General features: G+C 37.7%; 1 protein-coding gene across 1 annotated transcript in view; it reads right to left on the bottom strand.

Moving 5' to 3' along the window:
• Positions 1-203: 203 nt before the first annotated feature.
• Positions 204-23,733, bottom strand: part of SPATA6 (spermatogenesis associated 6) — a 45,830-nt gene continuing 22,300 nt past the window's right edge. The window contains exons 9-16 of the mRNA XM_081325478.1: positions 23,567-23,645; positions 20,430-20,470; positions 19,216-19,397; positions 11,771-11,870; positions 11,312-11,367; positions 9,465-9,621; positions 5,111-5,229; positions 204-570 (exon numbers count right to left, since the gene is read on the bottom strand). Of these exons, the coding sequence (XP_081181604.1) occupies positions 393-570; positions 5,111-5,229; positions 9,465-9,621; positions 11,312-11,367; positions 11,771-11,870; positions 19,216-19,397; positions 20,430-20,470; positions 23,567-23,645 (912 nt within the window). The 3' untranslated portion in view covers positions 204-392. The remainder of the gene's footprint in view (positions 571-5,110; positions 5,230-9,464; positions 9,622-11,311; positions 11,368-11,770; positions 11,871-19,215; positions 19,398-20,429; positions 20,471-23,566; positions 23,646-23,733) is intronic.

Below are 23,733 nucleotides of genomic sequence, written 5' to 3' on the forward strand. Positions count from 1 at the left end.
AATGATGATGATGATGATGTATTTCAGAAGCAGAGTTAGAAATACAATTCCAGAAGCAACAGGGAAAAACCTCGTATATTTGCACATAATGCAAGTGCAAAATCATGGACAAATGACTTAGATTTCCCTTAATTGAAAACTTGATGTTTGAGGTTGACAAACTAAAATTGCTGACATGCCTATAAAACCACACACAAAAAAAATACATTGTAATAAAAATCCTCCAGATTTTATTTTCGTATTGAAAATCCCAGTCTCAAAATTTCACATATGTATGTAAAAACAGTTCAGTTAGAAATAGAATAGAGTTATTAGGTAATTAATAATCTTCATAATTAAAAAATACTGATGTTGTACACTGTTCATTTTCACCTATAGCACTTATCGGGAATTTAGTTGGATTTATTCTTTGAAAGTGTGCTGGAAGCATTTCTGTACATGTTTCGATAGATTTTTTCCAGGCTGTCTTCAAAGATGGCTCTGTGGGGCTTATTTTTATACTCCGCAAGTTGATTGGTCCAATATTCACCATTATCCAAATGAACCATGACGTCTGGCTGGCTGAACGAACTGGCAAAGTCCACAAACACCCAGACCAAAAAAATAAAAAAAAAATAAAGCAAATCATTACCTTTCAAAATTCAGAAAAGAGTAACAGGCATTTATCATTTATTTATTACACTTAATATAATTTGCATTGTGTTAATCATAAGCTAGGGTAAGTCCATGAATGCTGACAAATATTTGCTTATATGAAATACTATTTAGAAAAAAGTACATAATGCTAAAAATATAATGTGCTGCTTGCCAGTCTGGAAAATTCTGGGAAGTGATGGTGATCTCTTTTTAGGAATATGTATGGTGTTATTACTTTCTATCTGCACCTGCATTTTAATCTGCCTGATTAGAGCTCCTGCTTATCAGTCTGCTTCTCATTTCAGTATCATATTATGCCTCAAGATTACACATTGCACCACTTCTTTCACACTTCAAATAGCATGCGGGCCTCCTTACCTCATGCTTATGTTTTTATATAAAAAAAACCTGACCTGCTGGAATGCAGCTCCAAAAGTATCAATACTTTGCACGTTTTACGCTACTAAAGGCAAATTTTCTTTTTCTTGTTCTCCTTTGGATGACCCTTAACATGGCCCTGTCAGTCTATTTATCACAGAAGTTGTACTTCCTTCTCCTTTCCTCACTGTGAAGATAAAAAGCTCAGATGCAGATTGAAGGAGATGCAGACCTGGCCTTGGGAATAGAGGAGATACGTTAATGGGAGACTTTCAGAAAAAATTAATTAGTCCTGAGAAAAACCTCAAAATAGCCTTGCTTTACTTTGGTTTGGTATAAGAAGAGGCAGAGAGAAACTCTGATAGGCTTTCAAGATTGTTATTCTATCCTACAACAGTAAAGAGCTTTTGGTGAAATCCCTGCTATGCCTGAGTTTGACCTTGCCTACTTCAAAGGTATAGCACATGCACATAATAGCATGTAACTTCTTTAATAAACTTTACTTGCCCTCAGACATCTGTTCTTACAAACTTTGAATAGTCTTGATTCTATTCATAGAAATATGTTCTAAACACAAATCCTCATGAATGAATTGTATTCTGATCAGAGTTTTGATAGTCCCCCAAAGTGCTTTTTTTTCAAACTACAACTGGATTTCCTTGATTTTTCTTGAAGACATTTAACTTCTCATCCAAGAAGCTTTTTCAGTTCTAACCAGCTGGTAGGGAATGAAAAGGATTTATACTCTGCAGGTGGCACTCTGAGGTTGTTGAAACCAGCTGGGAGTTAATCTGTATCCTCAGAGTCACCTGAATCAGAGTGCAAACAAGCGTGGAACATTTTGGGGACCACTGAAAGGCTGCATTGTAAACAGGAGATAAGTGTTGTCATTACACACACACATGCCCTTGAGGGAGGTATGTTCAGTTTTAACATAGATAGCCTTTTTCAAGGAATCAAAAAGTGGCCCTTTCTATCAAGAATGAACCTGACCGCTCTTTTCTTTTAGATGCTGAAGGACTACTGAATTCTATCCTTGTTGCGTTGCTTCTCCTGTGCTGTACCATGCATTTGTGTAGTAGTTGTTTCATTTTCTCCAATGTACAATTTAGCACTGCACTGCATATACAATATTGCCCTGTTTGTGTCTGGGTGTTTTGGTCCTTGCAGTGGACAAAAGCTTCTATCTTAATGTGCTCCTGATTTCTCCAATTCAGGTGACTCTGAGGACACAGGTTAAGCCCCAGCCAATCCTCAGAGTGTTTCAAAGAATATAAATCCTTTCCATTCCTCACCAGTTAGTTAGTTAGAACTGAAGAAACCTCTTGGATGAGAAGTAAAACATCAAGAAAAATCAAGCAAGTCCAGTTGTAGTTTGGAAAAAAGCACTTTCTGGGACAACCATGACCTGGATGACTGAAAACCTCCACAGAGAGTTTTAATAGTTTTCTCCTGTGTGAATAACTTTGGGACCAGGAAGACTGCCAAGGAGACTTGCAACTGGGTGTGCATGACTAACAGAATGCCATCTTACAATTATTCCTAAGTGAAACTTGTCTGTGATGGTGCCTGCTCCTGAAATGCTCTCTCTACAACAGGGATGCCCAACCCCCTAGGCCAGGGGTGTCAAACTCAATTTCATTGAGGGCCACATCAGCATTGCGGTTGCCCTCAAGGGGCTGGGTGGGTGTGGCCTGGATGGGCGTGGCCTACTGGGTGGGCGTGGCTAGAGTGCATATGGCCTACTGGGTGGGCATGGCCAGCTGTACATCGTTCGTATCAAGGGTGCCTATGGGGGCCTGGGCAGGAGTGGGACAGATCTGAGGGTCTCTGGCAGAAGGAGAGTCTCTGGGCCAGGGCCAAGGCAGTGGGGGCCGTTCCCTCACTGTTTCCAGGATGGCTTCGCGGGCCACATGAAACCACTTCACGGACCAGATCTGGCCCCCGGGCCTTGTGTTTGACATGTCTGCCCTAGGCCTTGAGCCCTTTGGAACCGGGTCCCGGAAGTGGTGGGTGAGCTTATGCACACATGCATCCCCACTTGCATGAGCGATGGGCACACAGGCCGACTGCTCATGCAAACGGAGGTGCACTTAGCACACCTGTGTGCCCACCACTTGTGCAGATCCATCCCCTCTCCCCACCCACCCCAGCCAGTCTGCAAAGCTGGAAAGATTGGGGAACTCTGCTGTACAACAACTGTGAAGTGCTTGCTAATATGTTGCCTATGGAAGTTCTGTGACTTTGTCTTTCTTATGTAAATATTATGGATGTGGATTTTTAAATATTTTCTTTCCATTCTATATCACTTCATTATACTGAAATGTCTTTTATTTGCAAACTTCCAAGATAGGAAACGGCATTGAAGTGTTAAGAAATGAAAACAAAAATAAATAAAATTAGCATTTGTTTGATTTAATAGAAATCAAGAGAACAGTTTGTTGATTACACCCTAAACATATCTGTATATGCCAAATTCTGAGTTTTTTACGCTTTCATTCTTGGCTTGCATCTGAAACAAGCGACTTCAAACTATCCATAATAACCTGGATTTGCCAACATATTACTCAGAGTTAGCTTCTAACAAATTCAAGTTCCTTCACTTAAAACTAGTCATCACAACAGCCTAAGATTTATTTACAAAGAGTAGCAGTGATTTTTGTTAATTTCAGATCAGCATACTGACAAGGTCAGCAGTCACTTTCATGCAGGGCCATTAGCCATCCCTTCCTCATGAGAAATCCCACAATGAAATGGACAGATCTACATCCATGTTGGAAAAAATGCTATCTTAACTGAAAACTACTCTGACAAGCTAAAGTGAAGTGATCTGGGGATTACAAGCAGAAATTGTATTAAGAGCAGGATAATGGCACTTACTCCACTTTCAGAAATACCTGTCATCTACCTGTCATATGGTTTTGTTCCATACCCTTTAGAGTTTCACAAGTTCCTTTCACAGTCACTTTCATACTAAATATTTCAACATCACATATCTTCTGTGTAGTCCCAGAGATTTTCAATCATTTATTTTAGTGTGAACATTTGGTCAGCAAAACTACTTCCTCTTTTGAACTCTAGTTTGGCATGCTATTTATGAGGACATCTTCAGACTTGAAACTGTCAGAATATCCTTCAGCCTCCTCATTTCCCAACTCGTTGACTGGTCTAGAGATGGGACAAACCCATCAGTATCTGACCTTACTTGAATATTAGCATTTCAAAGTCAATTATTCTCAATTATGTCGTATCACTTAAGAGTTGTAAATTCTTTATTCATGTATTGTACCTCCCAAATTGACTCCATCAGAATATAAATATATGGGTTACAGAAAAATTCAGCATATGTGAATGGTTGGTAACATCAAAATATGGGCTAGGTTCTCAGTTAAAAGGAGAAACTTTAATATACTGGTAAGTACAAACTCTGCATGCAAAAAAAAATATTCCTGGTTCAATTCCTGGTATACAACGGTGATTGGAAAAGCTCCAGCCTAAAATTCTGAATGTCACTGTTAATTATTGTAACTGATACTAGTTTAAATAGCTCAACAGTCTGAGTGAGTATAGTTTGTTATATACCATATAACAGTAAAGGGTTTATTTTTAGAGTGACATCAATACACTGTACATGATAGTAGTATGGCTTTTATTTATACACACAAAGACACAGTACTCAGGAGTTTCAGTAATATAAAGATGACCTGCATCACAGGCACATCTGACATAATTTTGGGCATTAAGTTATCCCAGTTATATCACTGACATGGAAAGCTACAAAGATACAATGACTGTTATGTGATTAATATTATATAGGAGGAAGCAAAAAGGCAGAAAATTGCATCTGCTAAAATCCACAAAGGTTCACTTTGAATTACATCATGGTTCACACACGCTAAATATCAAGCACAAATGACTTGCATGGAATTAGTGCAAGAAGTTATTTAAATTTAGTTTCTAATAGCTATAGTATGCACATAATATAAACCACATAAGGTCTAAACTTATGTCAGAGACAATCTGGAATTGGACTGAGAACTGAGGGTGGGGAAAGGAATAATGGGAAGAGGGGAATCATAATTAAAAGAAATCTTACCTGTTCTGAAAATTACTGTTTAAAGAATCTGTATGTGAAACATCTCTTTTTCTGAAATCTCTTGTCCCACTGGAGTCCCTTGTCTTAGCAGATTCTTCCTTTGACAAAGAAGTCTCATCCTAAGAAATAAAGATTAAAAAAAATCCAATAATTTTGTCTGATAGTCAAAACACATTACTTACTTTTTAAAAAGTATTTAAGCTATTTTAAGTTTAAGCCTTCCCCAGCAATATAGGGATAGTAACATGACTTTTATAGGATTTAAGTTACTAATAGAATACATGTGAACATTAATTAAAACCTACATCATATATTTTAATAATTAGAAACAATTTACTATTGTAAGGATCTACTTCAATCTACATCTTAAGAAAACAGAACTCTTGGAAGTTATTTTCTTCCAACAGGAATCATTAAGAGAAATTGATAATAGGCGTGCTAGACAGGATCTGGGGAATTCCCTCCACCATTCAATGTTTTAAAGTGTTCTCAAGCGCCCCCCCCCCCACACTCGCAGTTCTTCCAGGCAATTCAAATTGGCAGATTTCTAGGTGTTACTTCAGGAAAAATAACATCCATTCGGCTCCATCGGCACGATCATTCATCTTCTTATTGCTCAGATTCCAAGTGTTGCCTCTTTCCCCCTCCCCTTTTCCCTGGCTGTCAGTAAAGAGCAGATCTTCAGAGAGGCATAGGATGAAAGGCAAATGGCCACATTGTTTGGTTAATAGACCCAAAGTGAATCAACAAAAGGTTACTTTGTACTGTATCTAGGAAGTGAAAGTAATAAAACCCCCATGCATACCCCCTCCCCTTTTTTTAGTATAACAGAATCCAGGAGCTAGTAAGGATTAGTAATTTAGAGAAGATAGACAGAAATGAGTTATAACTGGATTCTGACACACGGCTCTCCTTAAAAATAAGAGAGATCCACCTGTAAAGAAAACAAAACAGGTATAAAAGTTAATCTGGCTTGTTAGGATACTCTGAATGAAACTTCTTTAAAAACTTCAGGGCTTTTACATGATGTTTGTGAACCCACTCGTTTTGTGAGGAGGGGAGGTGTTTCCATGCTACTAAATATTGAGTTGTCCCATGGTATCTTCTAGAGTCTAGGATTTCCTTTATTTCGAAGTGTTGTTCTCCTTCCGCCTGATTGGAGGTGGTGGTGGCGGTGGGATTTTTGGCCGTAATGGTGACTGTTGTTCTCTTTTCAACAAACTGCAGTGAAAGATTGGATGTATCTGTCTAAGATTTTTGGGTAATTCTAATTCTACTGTTACTAGGTTTATGATTCTTTTAATTGGAAATATATTTTGGTCCAAGTTTTTTACAGGGTTGTAAGGATTTTAGGTATTTTGTAGATAAATATACCATTTCACCTATAATGAATGGTGTGGGTTCAATTCTTTTTTTATCTGCTTGTGCTTTATATGCTTGCCTAGCTTCGTCTAGGTCTTTTCTAACTATTGGCCAGGTGTTTTGTAATTGTTCTATCCATTCTTTCAGTGATGGGATTACCAGTTCGTTTGGGGTTAGTTCTGGTGTGGGGTTGAAACTTTGACCAGTAGCTATTTGAAAAGGAGTGTAACCTGTGCTGGAGTGGACTGCATTATTATAGGCAACTTCTGTGAAAGGTAGTAGGTCCATCCAATTTGTTTGCTGGAAATTAATAAAGCATCTTAAATATTTCTCAAGTACTGAGTTAGATTTTTCAGCTTGACCATTTGCTTGAGGATGATTAGATGTCAGTCCCTGAGTGGTCCCTAAAAGGGATAAAAATTTCTTCCAAAATGCCGATGTAAATTGCACCCCCCTATCAGATATGATACATTGTGGTGCCCCATGCAATCTGTAAATATGCTGCATGAAACGTTTCACAAAGCGGTGGGAATCTTTTGGCAAGGGATGAAGTGCACCTGTTTGGAAAACAAGTCTCTGACCGTCCAGATTACAGTATTCCCATTGCTTTCTGGTAATTCCACTATAAAATCCATGGCTATTTCCCTCCAGGGGCTTGAGAGATTTGCCACTGTTTGTAACAGTCCGGGTGATCTCCCTTGCAACCTCTTTGCAGTAGCGCAAGTCAGGCAGCTGGCCATGTAACCCTCTATGTCCTTTTTAATGGATGGCCACCAAAACTGCCTTTTAATTAAGCGTAATGTTTTTACAAACCCAAAATGTCCTGCTGAGTTTGTATCATGGCACAATTGCATGAAATTGATCCTCTGGGTGGCAGGTATGTATAACTTCTCACCCACCCAGGGTAGTCCGTCTTTGACTGTGCACACGTCTATTTTTCTGGAACCATTCATCAATTTCCAAAGACTTTCGGAATTCTATTCCAGTTTGGCTATCAACCTGCGGCTTTATTTTAGCTTGGGCCCTGATGGTTACTGTTGCTGCCAGTTGTTGTTCTGGCATAAGTGGTTTAGTGTCAGTGGCCCGTGTACTGTTATATTGGGGCATGCGAGATAATGCATCCACCAGGAAATTCTTCCCCCCCCCCCCCGGTAAGTGTTTGAGTGAAACGGAATCGGTGAAAATGTTGAGACCAGCGGGCTTGTTTAGGAGTGTGTTTCCTGGGTGTCTTTAGTGCTTCCAAATTTTTGTGGTCTGTCCAGACCTGGAAGGGGATTTTATTCCCTTCAAGGAAATGACGCCACGTAAGTAATGACCACCTCACAGCGTAAGCTTCCTTCTCCCACATGGCCCAACATTGTTCTGTCTCCGTGAGTTTCCTGGACGTATATGCACACGGTTGCAATGCCCCGTCATTTTCCTGTAATAATACAGCTCCCACCGCCACATCGCTCGCGTCTGCCTGTATTACAAAAGATTTATCGGGATCTGGGTGTCTCAGTACAGGTTCAGCAGAAAAAAGTCTCTTTAGCCTCTCAAATGCTGCTTGACGTTCCATTGTCCACTTCAGGGGCTGGCTAGGTTTCACTGAGCGCCCTCCCACTAGTTTTCAACAAGTTTGTGAGGGGCATGGCTATTTGGGCAAACGAACGGATGAATTGGCGGCAAAAATTTGGAAACCCCAGGAAACTTTGTAATTGCTTCCTTGTGCAGGGTGGTACCCATCCTAATACTGCCCTGACTTTCTCGGGGTCCATTTCGATGCCCTGTGTGGATATGCGATACCCCAGGTAGTCTACTCTTTCCTGGTGGAATTCACATTTTGATAATTTTGCATATAGGTGGGTGGCCCACAATTTTTTCAGAACTGCTTTGACTAGATTAATATGCTCCTCTTTGGTCTCAGTGAAGATAAGGATGTCATCTAGGTAAACCAGGACCCCCTTATTTTTATTAGATTTATATACCGCCCTTTCCTGAAGGTGCACTCTTAGCACTTCATTAATTAGTTGCATAAAAACTGCGGGAGCCCCTTGCAGTCTAAATGGCAGGACTTTAAACGGGTAGCAACCCATTGGACAATTGAATGCAGTCTTCCATTCGTCCCCTTAATCCTAATGCAGTAGTATGCATTTTTTTAGATCTAGTTTGGTAAAAATCCTTCCTTTCAATAGGTGGGATAGCATATCCTTCATTAGGGTAGGGAATACAGATTACTTTCACTAATTGTGTTTAGAGCCCTGTAATCTACACATAGGCGCAGCGTGCCGTCCTTCTTCTCCCTGAACAGAGTGGCCACTTTGGGTTTGGCAGGCTCAATAAATCCCCTTTCTGGGTTTTTATTTATGAATCTTTCCATCTCCGCCGTCTCTTTAGGGCTCATGGAGTACAGCCTGGGCTTTGAGAGTTTTGCCCAGGGTTTGAATTCTATAGCACAGTCTGTGGGTTGGTGAGGGGGGGGGGGAGCTCATCTGCCCATTCCTCACTGAAAACTTCAGCAAGGTCCTGGTATTCTTCTGGTATTTCTGGTAGCCCCTTCTCTCCCCCCACTAATGCTGTCTCCTCTCCTGAGGTTGGGGAGGTCCTTTGGGGTTTTAAGTTCATATGCTCCCCCTCCGGGAAATTGAGTTCTGCTGTCCTCCAATTTACCCAGGGGTTCCATTTCTTCAACCATTCCAGCCCTAAAATCATTGGGCATTCCACGCCTGGGGTCACTACAAACGTTATGTCTTCCTCATGGGTCCCTAGGGACAGGTGAACTGGTAAGGTGGCTAGGGTAGCTGATACAAGACCTGCTATGGACCCATCTAACTGGCCAAAAGAGATTGGTTGCTTTAGTCTCCTCACCGGAATACCCAAATTCCCCACCAGCGTCGGGCTGATGAGGCAGCGGGTGCAGTCAGAGTCTATTAGGGCTTTTACTTTGACGGCTTCGGGCATGGAAGAAGCTAATATAGTCAGTCTTAAGGATGGGTGGAATGGATCCACTTACCAGGGTTTCTCCCTCTGAGCTGTCTCCCAAGGTATCCACCACCCCTGTGATGTAGGCTGGAGTCTTCTCCCAGTCCTTGGCAGGGGTTGGGGACTCTACAGCCTCTATCCCCCTCATGGCAGTTTCTTTTGATTTGCCTGGGGACTTCCCTGATCTCCTGGACGGTGATGGCTCTCATTTGTGTTGAGGGGCTTTTGAGCAGCATTCTGCGGCGCGGTGGTTTCGCTGGCTTGCATGTTTGCTCGGGCGGCGGGTGGCCCCATGGTTTCCATAGGCAGTGCCTCTTCAGTAGGTCTATCTCCGCCTCCTCTGCCAGGATGTACCAGTCATCGAGGTGGTGTGGGTCTCCCCGAGGCAGGCAAGCATCATACAGGTCAGTTTAGCTGCAGTTCTGCTGTTGTGGCTGCGTGATTCAGGTTTCTACTCTCTTAGAGAGACCAGGGTTTCTTTCATCAGGTCAATAGCTTTCTCTAGGATCTACTCTGCATGTGGTGCATAACTTCAGTCCTCTTCGCTGACATGCAGGAAGCTCTCCATCTTTTGCTTCCATTCGGGTTGATGGCCGCTTTGCCTCAGGGTCACTTTCCTAGATGCCTTTTCTCACTTGCTCTTCCTTCCAATGCCCATCGACCACCGCGGTTTGAGGTCGCGCGTCTCCACCACCTCTTCCCCGCAGGAATATGACACTTCAGCTTCTGATAGTTGGTGGGATTTTGGTCAGGGGGAAAGTTCTCTTTCCATGGGGCTTCCCTCCTCATCGTTAGACACTGTATTTTTTGCAAAGTTCCCCGGTAAGGTTCTTCCTTCCAGGTTGATCCTTAGTGCAGATCCTGTCTAATGTAAGGATCCACTTCAATCTACATCTTAAGAAAACAGAACTCTTGGAAGCATTTTCTTCCAACAGGAATCATTTATTAAGAGAAATTGATAGTAGGCATGCTAGACAGGATCTGGGGAATTCCCTCCACCATTCAATGTTTTAAGGTGTTCTCAAGCACACACACACCCCACTCGCAGTTCTTCCAGGCAATTCAAATTGGCAGATTTCTAGGTGTTACTTCAGGAAAGAAAAAAACTATTTGGCTCCATCGGCACAATCATTCATCTTCTTATTGCCCAGATTCCAAGTGTTGCCTCTTTCCCCCTCCCCTTTTCCCTGGCTGTCGGTAAAGAGCAGATCTTTACCGACAGCTAATGGCCACATTGTTTGATTAATAGACCCAAAGTGAATCAACAAAAGTTACTTTGTATTGTATCCATGAAGTGAAAGTAATAAAACCCCCATGCATACCCCCTCCCCTTTTTTAGTATGACAGGATCCAGGAGCTAGTAAGGATTAGTTTGTAATTTAGAGAAGATAAATAGAAATGAGATATAACTGGATTCTGACAACTATGCTATATCAGAAATCCATAAAGACAACTTTTACCTAGATGTCAAACTAAAAGTGAAAAGCACTTCTGAATAATTCATAGAAAATAAACTATTTCTATTTACTCTTAATCAAAAAGCTGAAAAAAGTAAGAATCCCTCACTGTATACCTCATTATCAATTTCTTGATAATCTCCCTGTCACAGAAAACAAGATTCTTCCCGAGTTACTTTATCAAAGAAATATTGAGAGGATAAGGTTGCACAACTCTCAGCAATGGGATTATCGTCCCCTTTTTAAATGTAAATGGTCTTCCAGTTCCTAAAGTCGATACACTCTAAGTCTCTTATTCATGGCTTCTGTATGAATTGATGAGGAGAATCTTGTAATTGACAACAGAGGAGTATCCAGCTGCTTAAGGATAAGATTCAGCCACCAGTTCTAAACAAGCCATTATGCTGATACTTGGACAAACCAAACTTGCAATAGATCCATTTCCCTTTTGTCTAAATGCATTTCTTTTTTTCCCCTCTAAAATTTGGCACAAAGCAAGAGAATATGCTCCTGAATTATTTACTCATGCCAATGAACAACTTGTATACAAACTGAATTAGAAGACAGAATTACATTATTTATTCTCCTATAGCCCTTCTAGTCCAGGTACCATTGAATAGTGCTTTGAAATGGGAAAGATATTTCCTGAAAAGTTGTCTCATCCCACAGAGAATGTCCTGGCGGCCTTTTCTTAGAAGTTATGGGGATGTTCTTAGCATCCAGAGAGAGGAAACTGGAATGCCTGAAGGAACCAGCAAGCTGAACAGTGAACTTCTGTGTGCTATCGCTGAAGGCTTAGCAATTGCATGAAATGGTTGCTAAGCCTTATTGCTTAAAACCTAAGGAAGGAAAAAAGATGCCAACAGATTTTCAAACTTACAAATGTTAGCCTTTGCCTTGCACTGTGCGTTCTTAAAATATTTTTCACTCGTTTATGAATCTCATCCCCATTTACTGGTGTGTTCCAACCTGTATAAAACCTAAATTAAAAAAAAAAACAAGTTAGGAAACTTTATATGAAGATTTTAAATTATAAGCAGGGGTTAGTATTTGGAAATGGATACAATACATTATTTTCACTTTTATGGATACGTATGAAAGATAAAGCTATCAATAGCTATTTGTTATCATGGCCAAATATTATTTTTAGAAAGAAAGAGGTTATATCTCTTAGTATCAACTAAAGAGGATGATAAATAGGAGAGTGCAACTGCACTTTATAAATGTACCTACTGGGCCATTGTGGGAAGAGAATGCTGGATATTCTTAATTCTGGTAATATGTAGCATATACTTTTATAACTACAAATGCATACTACAGGTGGTTACACTCACTCCTCCCATATTTGTCACTATAGTATCAGAACAGTATCAGATGGAATAAAAATAATTTAGTTAATGTACCACAAGAGCAGAAATCAGCAAAAGTCCTAATATCGAAAAAGGGAAAGCAGGAGAATCCAAGAAGCTACAGACCAGTTATATGCAAGTGTTTAGAAAAGAATACTATCATTAACAGATGCCTTCTTGGGTTTGTCAATAATAAACTATGTCAACTGATCATATCCTTTTTTATGATAAAGCAAATAGCTTAATTAGACCTTGAAATGTTGTAGAGCTACTGCTGTTTGATTTTGGTAAAGCATCCAATACAGCGGATCATATTGTATCTTTGTGTCAAGGCCAGATCAGGAAACAGACTCCACATGATCTATTGAAATTCTTCACTGATGCAAAGTACATTAACAATATCTTGAAAACTTGACAGAATTTCTCTCTGCCTTTATATCAAAGAGACATAAGGTAGGGTAATCTTGAGGGGTTTTTTTCACCCCATTTTCCTTTTCAGGGCTAAGTGGGTGTTTATCTCATGGCTACTGAATTCCTTCTTTAAAGCTATCTCCTCTCTCCTCTACACCTTGTGGCCAAAATAGATACATGAAAGTTAATACGGTTTAGTGGATTTTTAACTGGCTCAGTTGCATTCAAAAAGTGCTTGAAATTTATTTTCCATTTTTCAGGAAAGATGTATCGATGAGGTTCCACAAGAATAGTCCTCAGACCTACAGTATGCCATTCAACTTTACAAATAACATAGAACAGGGGTCCCCAACCCCCGGTCCGTGGTCCAGCACTGGTCCGCGGCATACCAGAAACTGGTCCGTGCATACAAGCAAAGCCCCATCCATGGGATTCAGGCAGTACACAAAACCACACTCCCTCCGGTCTGCAAAAAAAAACAACCCTCTCCGCAGAACCAATCCCTGGTGCCCAAAAGGTTGGGGATTTCTGACATAGAAGATGGAACTAAACTGGTGTTTATTAACCTTGTAATGATATTAGTGGGATTGATCAACATTTTAAGAGAATAAGTTTATAGTTCAAATTTATTTTGACTAGTTGCTATTCAATGGTGACAAATATAAGGACCTACAGAAAGATCAAAGATGTCAATTCAGGATTGGAAAGCTCTATTTTTTAAAAAACCAAAGACAGAACAAAGATGAGTGGATTAATTTTTTTAAAAGGACATGCAAGTTGAATATTAGGCAACAATTCCTGATGCCAAAAACCGGTTAGCATTGAAATAATCTGCTAAAAGTATTGTGGATCCATCCACCTTAGAGATTTTTATAAAAAGAGCAAGAAAGCCAAACGTCACCAATGGCTTAATGGACGCCTGCAATAGAGTTTAACCAGATGGCTTATAATATACCTTCCACTTTGTACATGCTGCAATTCTATGATATGTACATGACTTAAGCAGACTTAATTTTCTAATGTATGATACAAAAATCCTTTTCTATAAAATGTTTATTTTTTTCCTGAAATGACAGAAAAATCCACTAGTGTGCGCTATAGCTTAAGAAATGTTTACTGATCATTTTGTCCTCAATCTTCTAAATGGAAACAAGCATTACTAAGTATTATTTGTTAACTTTTTTAAATGAATGTTTACTTATAATATTAATGAAAATATTTATATCACTGATATCACATATTTACATAGCACTATACTATACTATTCTATATTATACTAGACTAGACAAGACTAATCTCAGTTACTTTTTAAACATACTTTTAGAAAATAGAAAAACTAAGCAACCTTTTAAATCATTATGGTAGCATGTATACCATGCACAGGTCACCATACAAAAAAGCTGTATGTTGTAACAACTCATCATCTGTTATATTCTTAAAGACTATAGAAGACATTTTCAGAAACTGATATTCAAACTGTATTTTAAAAATTATAAATAAAAGTATTCCCATAATGCAAAGACTCTAACAAAAATTGGCTATCACTATCTAGATCTTAAAAATAGGATTATGACATTACCAGTGCTGCTGGAATATATTATTTTACTGACTTTACTTTGACCTTTACAACTATTATTTCTGTTATGCTTTCAATTTTCTTTGCCACTAGCAAACATTTTATGTCTGTTTAAATTGTTACTGACTCCTATACATTACATAAACATTTTATATATGTATTCCTCATTTAGCGACTGCGTCGTTTAAGCAGTTATAGTGGTGATGAAAAATTAACTTTGTGAGTCCTCAAATGTATGAGTTTCATAGGCTGCAAAGTAAAGGAAAGCTGAAGTAAGATAGTAAAATTGTGATCTTTTCATTTAGTGACTGGTTGGCTTAACAAATTGCCAATCATAATTGGGTTGCTAAACAAGGACTACCCGTATATAGGACATGGCCTAGAATAAGCCAGATCAACAAAAGACTGCTTATAATTTATTTCAAAGTTGCAATATTTACAGAAATCAACATTATTGTATCTGATAACTGTACTATAACTAAAAACATTGTTCTTTTTTGTAGGAATGATTTTTTTAAAATGCACAAAAAATGAAAAAAAAACAAGAAAACTTATGTTCCTAAACTTAACTCTTCCATATCTGAAAATACAAAATGAGGAATTATAGAACGCAGTTTTACGTTTGCCTACTTTCATCTAAATTCCACTTCATTTCAATGAATTCCATTCCCAAGTCGGTACTACTATATAAATAGGCACAAAGCACGGGGAATTTCAAACAAATGCTTGCTTGCTTATTAGCACAAAAATTATTTGCAAAATTATTACAAATATATTCTGCAAAACACTGTGGCTCTTTATTAACTTCTTTCCTCTTTCAAAAGAACCTCTCAGGTTCAACCCTACATCTATGGCTTCCATGATTTTTTTTATCATTTTCAAATGCAGAGGATTTGTGCTGAGAAGAAAAAGAAAGTCCACATACAAGGACAAACTACCATAAGGGGGAAAAATCAATATACCTGTAGTACGGAACAGATGCATGTCTACAGTGCAAACAGCTATTGTGGAGTCTGGTGAAAGGAGATTACTCTATAGCTAAAAAGAAATTGCTCTATGACTGAAATAGCTAAAATGAATTTTTGAGAACTCAACAACGAAACAAGCTTGAATTTAATGCATTAAGACAGCAATGCTATGCACAATTGTAAGTTCCACTGAACTCAGCAGGACCCACATTTCTGCACCCCAAAAAGACTTAACTGTAAAGGAGCTAACAGAAAACAGGTGGGTTATGGGAATTCACCCTGAGTAGTGGAACTATATGTTGAGAAATGATCTATGAATTACTCTAATGCACATCTGAAATTAATACCATACTATGTAGAAATGTACAATGTGTAACAAAAATAGACTGTTTCAAATATTGATTGTATAAATTACTCATTTTCTGTTGAAGATAGGCATGACTTAAGTGAAAAAAGATTTTTTTTATAGGTGCTTCTAGCAGGAAAACAAACAAGCCATTTTCTTGCCCAACTGCAGTTTTTCTCTGCCACTGGGAGGAAAAGGTTGCCTTGTCCATTTTTTTCTCTTTCAAGTGAGTAAAGTGGCAGGTGGAGAATAAAGGTCTGTATTTTCCCTGAAATCTTTCTTCCCTAATTGGTTACCTACTACGACAACAAGAGTTTACATAAAAAAATTATCAACTTATAATTATCAATTATAATTATCAACCTTATCAAGGCTTATACTGAAAAGTCCTAAGCATTTTGAGCAGTCTCAGTCAGCTATTTATCCAGAAAATACCAATAAACATCAAGGTGAATGGCTAACTTCAATAAAATAAATGCAAGTGAGCTAAGATAGGGGTCCCGAACCCGTGGTCTGTGGACTGGTACCGGGCATGCCAGCAACTGGGCTGCACAAATAAGCAAAGCCGCATCTGTGGGATGCAGGTAGCATATAAAACCATGCTCCTTCTGGTCCGCAGAAAAACCTCTCTCCACGTAACCGTTCCTTGGTTCCCAAAAGGTTGGGGACTTCTGACCTAAGATCTTGAGAACAATAATGGGAAAAAAAGATTTCAGCTTAATTGTCCTATGCCTTTCAACCCCTTTTCTATAGCAATCAATTGATCCACTATCTTTCTTCTAAACCCTTTTAGCATCTTGCCTTAACAGGTAACAACTCATTTGATATGTTTTTTTAATAAGCTAGTACAAGTATATTTGGAAGCATGATATTAGTCCTTGCTTCTAAGGAAAAATTTAATGGTAACTTAACAGTTTGGAGAATTACCTCATTTATGTGAAAAATTATACAATATACATTTTTTAGACTGTATCTTTAGCTGTACCTTTAAAATTTCCTCCCCTCCCCTTTTCTTCCTCTCTTTTTAACTTCTTTGAATTGCCTGTGTGTATGTGTGTGCATGTGTATATAGAGAATTGAAAATGTGCTTCATGCTTTGAGGTATTATATAAATGGAGGCTATCAGATTCAAGAGTGATTTCAAATAAGATCATTATGTTTGTTCTGACAAATATCTTGGAGTACTTTGAATATAAATTAGGTGGGAGGCTTTGATTCATATATTGAGAAATTAATTTCTCCAAAAAATACTTTAAAGATCTATTGTTTTAGCTTCTAACAGACAAGATCAAGTTCTGATGAACCATAACAGACAAACAGTAAAGATCAATAGTAACCGTGATGAGCTGTATTTTTCTTACTCTATAGGCCAGCCCGGTAGTTTCGTCAATTATCAATTAATGTTACCTAATACTGAGTAAGTTACCCTGCTAGAATTTATTGTAATTAATAAATAAATACATGAATAAATGTAAAGAATAGCATGATTTTATAGCAATGTAGCTTCTTAGAATCTTTGGCAACCTTCTTTTAAAATCAAAAAGCAACCAAGAAAAAAGAACTGAAAAGCTTTGAAAATTACATGACTATCAAGTCTCTGAACCTAATAACAAAGAAAAGATACTGGTAGATCACAAAGAGTAGAAAGGAATATTGAAGAATGGATTTGAATGCCAAATAAATCTCAGGCTGCCTTTGTAGCCATGAGACAGCAATCTGTCCATACCAAGTCTCACAATGAAGAAAAATAAAAACATACAGTAAGTATCCAAACTTAAAGACAATTATATACATTAAAACAAACAAATAATACTGTAGTATTAATTTTAATACTAATTTAGTGATCAGGGAAATACAAAATGGAAAAAGGGTGAAGTAAAGAGTCAATGTATGAATTTTCTCCCTGCTCCCATCTATAAAGAATTACTTTTAAAATGGGTTTACATCCATCAGCGAAGACATTTCCATTTCTCCTAAACTGGAAATAACTCATGTTTCATGTCAGACAATATATGATTTGCAGTCTTCCTTGTCTCTCAAACCATTTGGGATTAAGGAAAAAAATACACAGATCTTATGCATTATTGCTGGTACTCTACGCATTGTGTGAAAGGTCCAGGATATCAGAGTAGTTAAAAAGCAGTACTGTCATAGTTTGCTACCATACAGAAAAACTGGCACATTAAGAATGGATTGCAGAATTCTTTCTGGTATCTGGATCATCCTAAAATACAATGAATGCATCCTGTGTTTACAAAAAATATTTTGGTACTGAGTTAAGAGGCAAATTCTATTTCTAACATTCCCTAAGTGGAGACACAATAACAAGAAGAGCTGTGGTGCTGTTAAAATCTGGAATGCAAGTCCCAAACCAAGCTAAGGATACATTCTGCATGAGATAGTATATATTTTACATGATAAAAGGTACAGACTTAAATGAATCTTGAAATAACACTGAAATGAAACTTTAGCTGTTATTTCAGTTTATTCTATGAGGACCAGGATAGCTCAGTATTTCTTAAGGTGGTGGCCCTCAAACTTTGTGGTGCCGTAATCCCTAAAATAATAAACAAATTTGTCTTACATTTAAATGATAAATAAAATTACTAGATTACTCTGTGTATAAACCACCAGATCTGCCCATACCATGTCCAAGCTCCAAGCTCTGCTTGGAAAACCTGATTGTCAATTTTATTCTCCAGCTGATTGTTTTGGTTTTCTGTGTAGCATGTGTTGTCCAGGGTAGACTGGATTTCTAAGAAGTTCCCAACGTGCTGGTATCCATTTTGCTCATCGCCTCCTCTATCACTACCTTCTTTCTCCCAACAATGGAACAGCATCTAAAGGCTATTTCCACCATTTAAAGGCTCTCTTCTATGAATTGTCTTTGGCATCCCTGATATTGAGAATTGCCACTGTAGAATAAAATCCTTAAAACCCAAATTCTCCTTCAACTGTTTTATGTCTTTGTTGCTGTAATCATCAGAATTCAAGGCTTTTAGTTGCTGCTCCACTGGAGAAGGAAAGACGGGGAAAAAGGCGGTGGCAATTGATGGGACTTGCAAGCGGAATGTGTCATAGCAGAATTCAGAGATCTTGAAGCCTTAGGTTTACTCCAGATAGAGGCTGCTACCGTGACAACCAAATAATCATTCAAAGAATACAGAAAGATAGCTGGCTTGTCCACTTAAGTGGAAGTAGTTTATCAAAGCCCACCCCCATTAATGTCCACAATCAAATTTGTTTGCAATAAGGGAGCTACAACTCACAATATGAGAACTCCTATATTAAGGGTATCAAACTGTGGCAGATTGATGCATATATTTGAATAAAAGGCATTTGGAAATAACAGTGGCTGACCTGTACAGCCTGTTATTGTCAGACGCTCTATAGTCTAATAGTATGTATTGCTAATAAGGAATTTATCTACTTTTCACTGATAAATTAATGTGGATTAAATACCAATGTTGATTCATGTACTGCTGTATTGGTATAACATTAGGTATAATTCAAACTTAACTTTTTACTGATTGCCATACCAGATTTTAAACAATGGCCAATATTCTTAAAAAGTAAGACCCTGATTAAAGTACATTCCAACTTAAACACTGAAAATTCAGGATAAACATGAAGACAGCATACTATTTTAAATTTTCCAAAAATATGTGTCATTACCTTTCTCTAAGAGATGAGCGATTTATCACAGGAGTTGAAAAAAATTTCTGCAACGATGCAGGTGCTGAATGTATTAATAGACGATCTGAATAAACCTGCCTACTGCTCATTTTTGTGATCAAGTGCTCATCATAGGTGTCAGGAAAACAATCAAAGTATTTCTCATGATGCGATCCAATAATCTGTTTAGAAACACACATACACACAAAAAAAACCCTCCAAATGATCTTTGTAGAAGATATAGTTAATGTCTTGGTTAGATCTGATAGTTAATTGTTAACAATGTAACAAATACATTTCATAATATATTAGGATGATTGCAGAGGCAGAAATGAAACGTAAGAAATTCAATTCTTTCCATTGCCAATGCTATTTTTTTCTGTCAAATCATGTAATTTAACATTTCTACTACAAATTTCAATTTTCTGATATTTATGTGAGGGGTGTTAAATTTAATTGTTTTATACAACTAGTTGGATATATTTCTTTGTTTTAGGCAACAGGGAAAAAAGTGGGCAAAGACTATCAAGTTGACTTTCAACAAGGACATATGTAAAATCCTACCTTTGAGAAGAAAAAATCAGAAACACCAAGTATGGGGAGGACTTGTATTGGCAGTAGTACGTATAAAGATCTGCATTGGTCTGACCACACCTAGAATCTTTTGTCTAGTTTGAGGAATTGTGTTTCTAGAATGGCCCTGCATACTCCTGCACACAGAGAGTGCCAAGATCATAAAGAGCCTGGAATAATTCTTATGAGTTATGGTTGGAAGCTCTAGATATGTTTCTCTCAAAGTGACATGAAATAAACAGTGGGTTTTAATTATAATGAAGTAGATTTCAGTTGGGCATAAGGAAAATATTCCTAAAGATATGAAGCTGCTCAATAATGGATTATTTCAGAAGATAGTAGTTGTGTTTAAACAAAGGCTTGAGTTCATCTGCTGGGAATGATACAGTAAAGGATTCCTCAACTAGGTAGGGATTTGGCTATGATTTCCAAGTTCCAATCCTTTCATTCTACTATTTTGATTTCAGATGTTCAATCAAGAAATAAAAAATGTCCTTTAAGTTTGTGAATTTTTCATATCTTAACTCAAACATATACTCGCTGATAAAGCAGGTGACAATGACAATATTGTGCAGAAAATCAAAGGATTATAAGAGATTAAATCAATTACAGTTAATAGACTATTCTGTTTCTGTACTCACTTCAGTATTTTTGGGTCTGTAACTGCCAAGAAGGCTAGGATCTTAAAAAGAAAAAAAAGTTAGTAAAATTAAAGCATTTTTATTTACAATGATATTAGTAGTAGAATATTTAGATATAAAGTCATTTTTCCAAAAATACACAAAGTATTTTGGAAAAGTACAATCATTTAAACCTTTAAACTGAGAACACTGGTTTGCTTGAATACTAGTCTTAATTGTAATAAAGTAGATAAACTAGTATTTAGACAGTGAGATATTTTTCATTTGTGACATAATTATTCAAACTAATTCAAGAGCCTCTGTTGCCAAGTCATTATTTCTGAAACATTTTTCGCAATAAAACCCATATTTTTCTTTTTTGAGGTCTTCTCTTAAAACAGGCTACCATCACAATGCACCTGAAAACTCAGGAGATTTCAGAGACTTCTTCCCATCCCACTAAGCTATAATCATCTGAACATGCTTTCCCACTCCAACATCCGAGAGGAGGCTGTCCAAAATTCTTTTTCTGATGTATATGGGACCCAGGAATGACAACTGAAGAGGAACTAGGAATAGGCAAGGGTTGTACTCAATTTCAGTAGGAGGTGGAGCCAAATGAATCCAGAAAGAAGCACAATATATTTTGGCCTGCCAATTGCAATTCCTATTCCTAGTTCTTCTTCAGCGCCTGCATAGATTTCTTGCATATTGCCAGGCAGGAGATCTGATCAGGAAGAATACAGCTCTGAAATTATCAAGACTCAAATAAGGCAGCATTCTAGGTTTGAATGTGGGGACATGGTGGCATAGCGACTTAATGACATTGGAAATGCTGACCAGAAATGGTTTACACTCCAGCGGTTCAGGGCCAGCTCTGCGAAACCGCTTAAGCTCCTGCTGCTCATTCCCTGGCTCATGGCCACCCAGCAGTTTGAAAACATGCAATATTGCAAGTAAATAATTGGATGGGAAAAACCTAGCTGCATTCATATGTGCAGAGAGCTGAAGCTGGTGCTGGACCTGGCCGGAAGTGAGGCAATGCAACATGAGGCAAGGTGAGGTGAGCTGAGACCAGCAGGAGTTCAGAAGAGCCAGCAACCTGAGCACTGCGAGTCAGCTGATATAAGCTAGCTCACCCTCCTGGGGTGTACTAAGGATAGGCAGACAAGTACCGAACAGAATGAACTGGCAATTCAGGCTGTCAGGACTGCATTGTGTCTAGCATTTGTAGATTTCCTTGACATTGTATGCCGTACCCTTAATAAATAATCACAAATGTATTCTATCACTGAAAACAAGGACCTTTGGGATAGCTGTTAGGTACAATTTTATTCCACCTAGCATTAATTGCTGTCTTATAGAGACATATTTTGATCAACAGAAGACAATTGTACAACTAAGATCCTAGCATGTATCCTGTTATAGGATGTATGAATGTGCATTTTTATATTCAGCTTTCTTTTTCAATATTCTGCCTCTGAGTTTTGCTTCTTTAGAATGCCTATCTATAAGAATTGGATTTTTTTTCTTTCTGAATAAAATGCTTTCCTATATAGTGGTCAGCAGCTCTCTTCCCCGACTGGAGGAAGGATTGATAAGTATCTACTTTCCTTCTGTTCCAATTTTTTTAGCTAAAGATGTTTTTCCTTGTTAACCTTTTTATTACCACTTTTCTGCATGCAAGATCTCTTGAGGCATCAAAGTCCTGCCCTTCTCTCACCTCCTGATTTCCAAAGAAATGTCTAGTTGCAGGCCATTCAGGAACTGTTAGTCTTGAATTACATCATTTCCAATCACCAGTTCCTCAGAAGGAGGTAGCAATATAAGAGGGTCAGTCCCATAATATGTATCCATTCAGAAACTAAGGATCAGCATGAAAGCAATTCAGATCTAGTTCTAATAATCAGAGGTAGCATCCATCCACCCATCCAACTCTTAAGCCAAATAACAGTTCCTAGAAGTAGAATGCACCCATAATAAGTGTTTTAAAATATAACAACAAAGCTTTTATTTAAATGTTTTCGTTTGTGGTAATCTTTTAACACTATTGAACACAGCACAATTGGCAAAACAACTATTTTGATCTTACTTTATAAAATGAGACAATCAATTTTATATTATAATATATAAAACAAAAATTAAATTATTTAAAGAAATTTAGTGTTTCTTTTCATTTTAATATTGTATGGCATGGGAAACACGGCAGACCTTTTTTCTTCTTCTATTAGATATCACTGAAAATATGTGATTTACATTTTAGCTCTTTTGTGATTATGAAAAAAAAACTGTGACATGTACTTCTCCCTCACATACCACTGCAACACGGAAAGAAATGCCAAACAGCTTCCACATCTCCATATATAATGGGGGGGGGGAAATTGTGGGATATCAGCTAAAATGGAAAAGATTTAGTATACATCAAAGTATAAAACGCTATAAACAGGATGTAGATAATGTGAAAAGGCTTTACTTTCAAGCACAGCAGTTTATTTAGATGAATTATTTTTTATCCCAAGGACTATCTATAATGATAGCATCCTCTCTTCTCAGACTACTGAAGGTTTTTTCAACTAAAATCACATATTAATTGATTGCTAAAAACAATCCATCTGAATAGCAACAGAAACCAACCAACAAAAATACTTCTAGGACACATAATAGTTTAACTGTAAAATAGGTCAGGGAAGAGGCAAATGCTATAGGAAAACACTATGCAAAAATATAGTTTTCCTTGAACAGGTAACAGGAATGAAACAACAGAACACATAATCCAAGAGATATAAATGGGAAACAAGATGTAATATACTTCCTAAAAGTAATTTAAGTTTATTTTGTAAGACAACAGAACTTAGTTTTTTATATCAATTGTGTGACCCAAGTCACAAAATTCCCACAGTAAGAAACTGAATGACTTTTAAAAATTTCTACAAAGAAATTGCTGCCAATTAACTAGAATTGCACTAGCAGCTTTAAGAGCACTTAGAATTGCAGTATTTTTTGAAACATGTTATGTCAGTGAAAATGTAAGAAATAAGATACTTTTCTCCTGAACCAGAAATGTCAATGAACTAGACAAAGCAAAAACATAATTAAGGCCACTAAAATAGGTTTTAAACCTGTAACTGCCACATCTTTTGTACGCTAATAATACTTGCCATAGGCTGCTCCTTCTTTGTTATTATCCTTAGGACGACACCAAGGATGAACCTGAGGTGAGGGAGTCAACTCTTCAACCTAAAATGAAGTAATTATTAAAACATCTTAATATAGATAGTACTCTTTAATGACCCTAATTGGGACTAGCAATTGTGCCACTAAGCAA

This window comes from Vipera berus, assembly GCF_964194415.1.
Source record: "Vipera berus genome assembly, chromosome: 3".
NCBI classification, from domain to species: Eukaryota; Metazoa; Chordata; class Lepidosauria; order Squamata; family Viperidae; genus Vipera; species Vipera berus.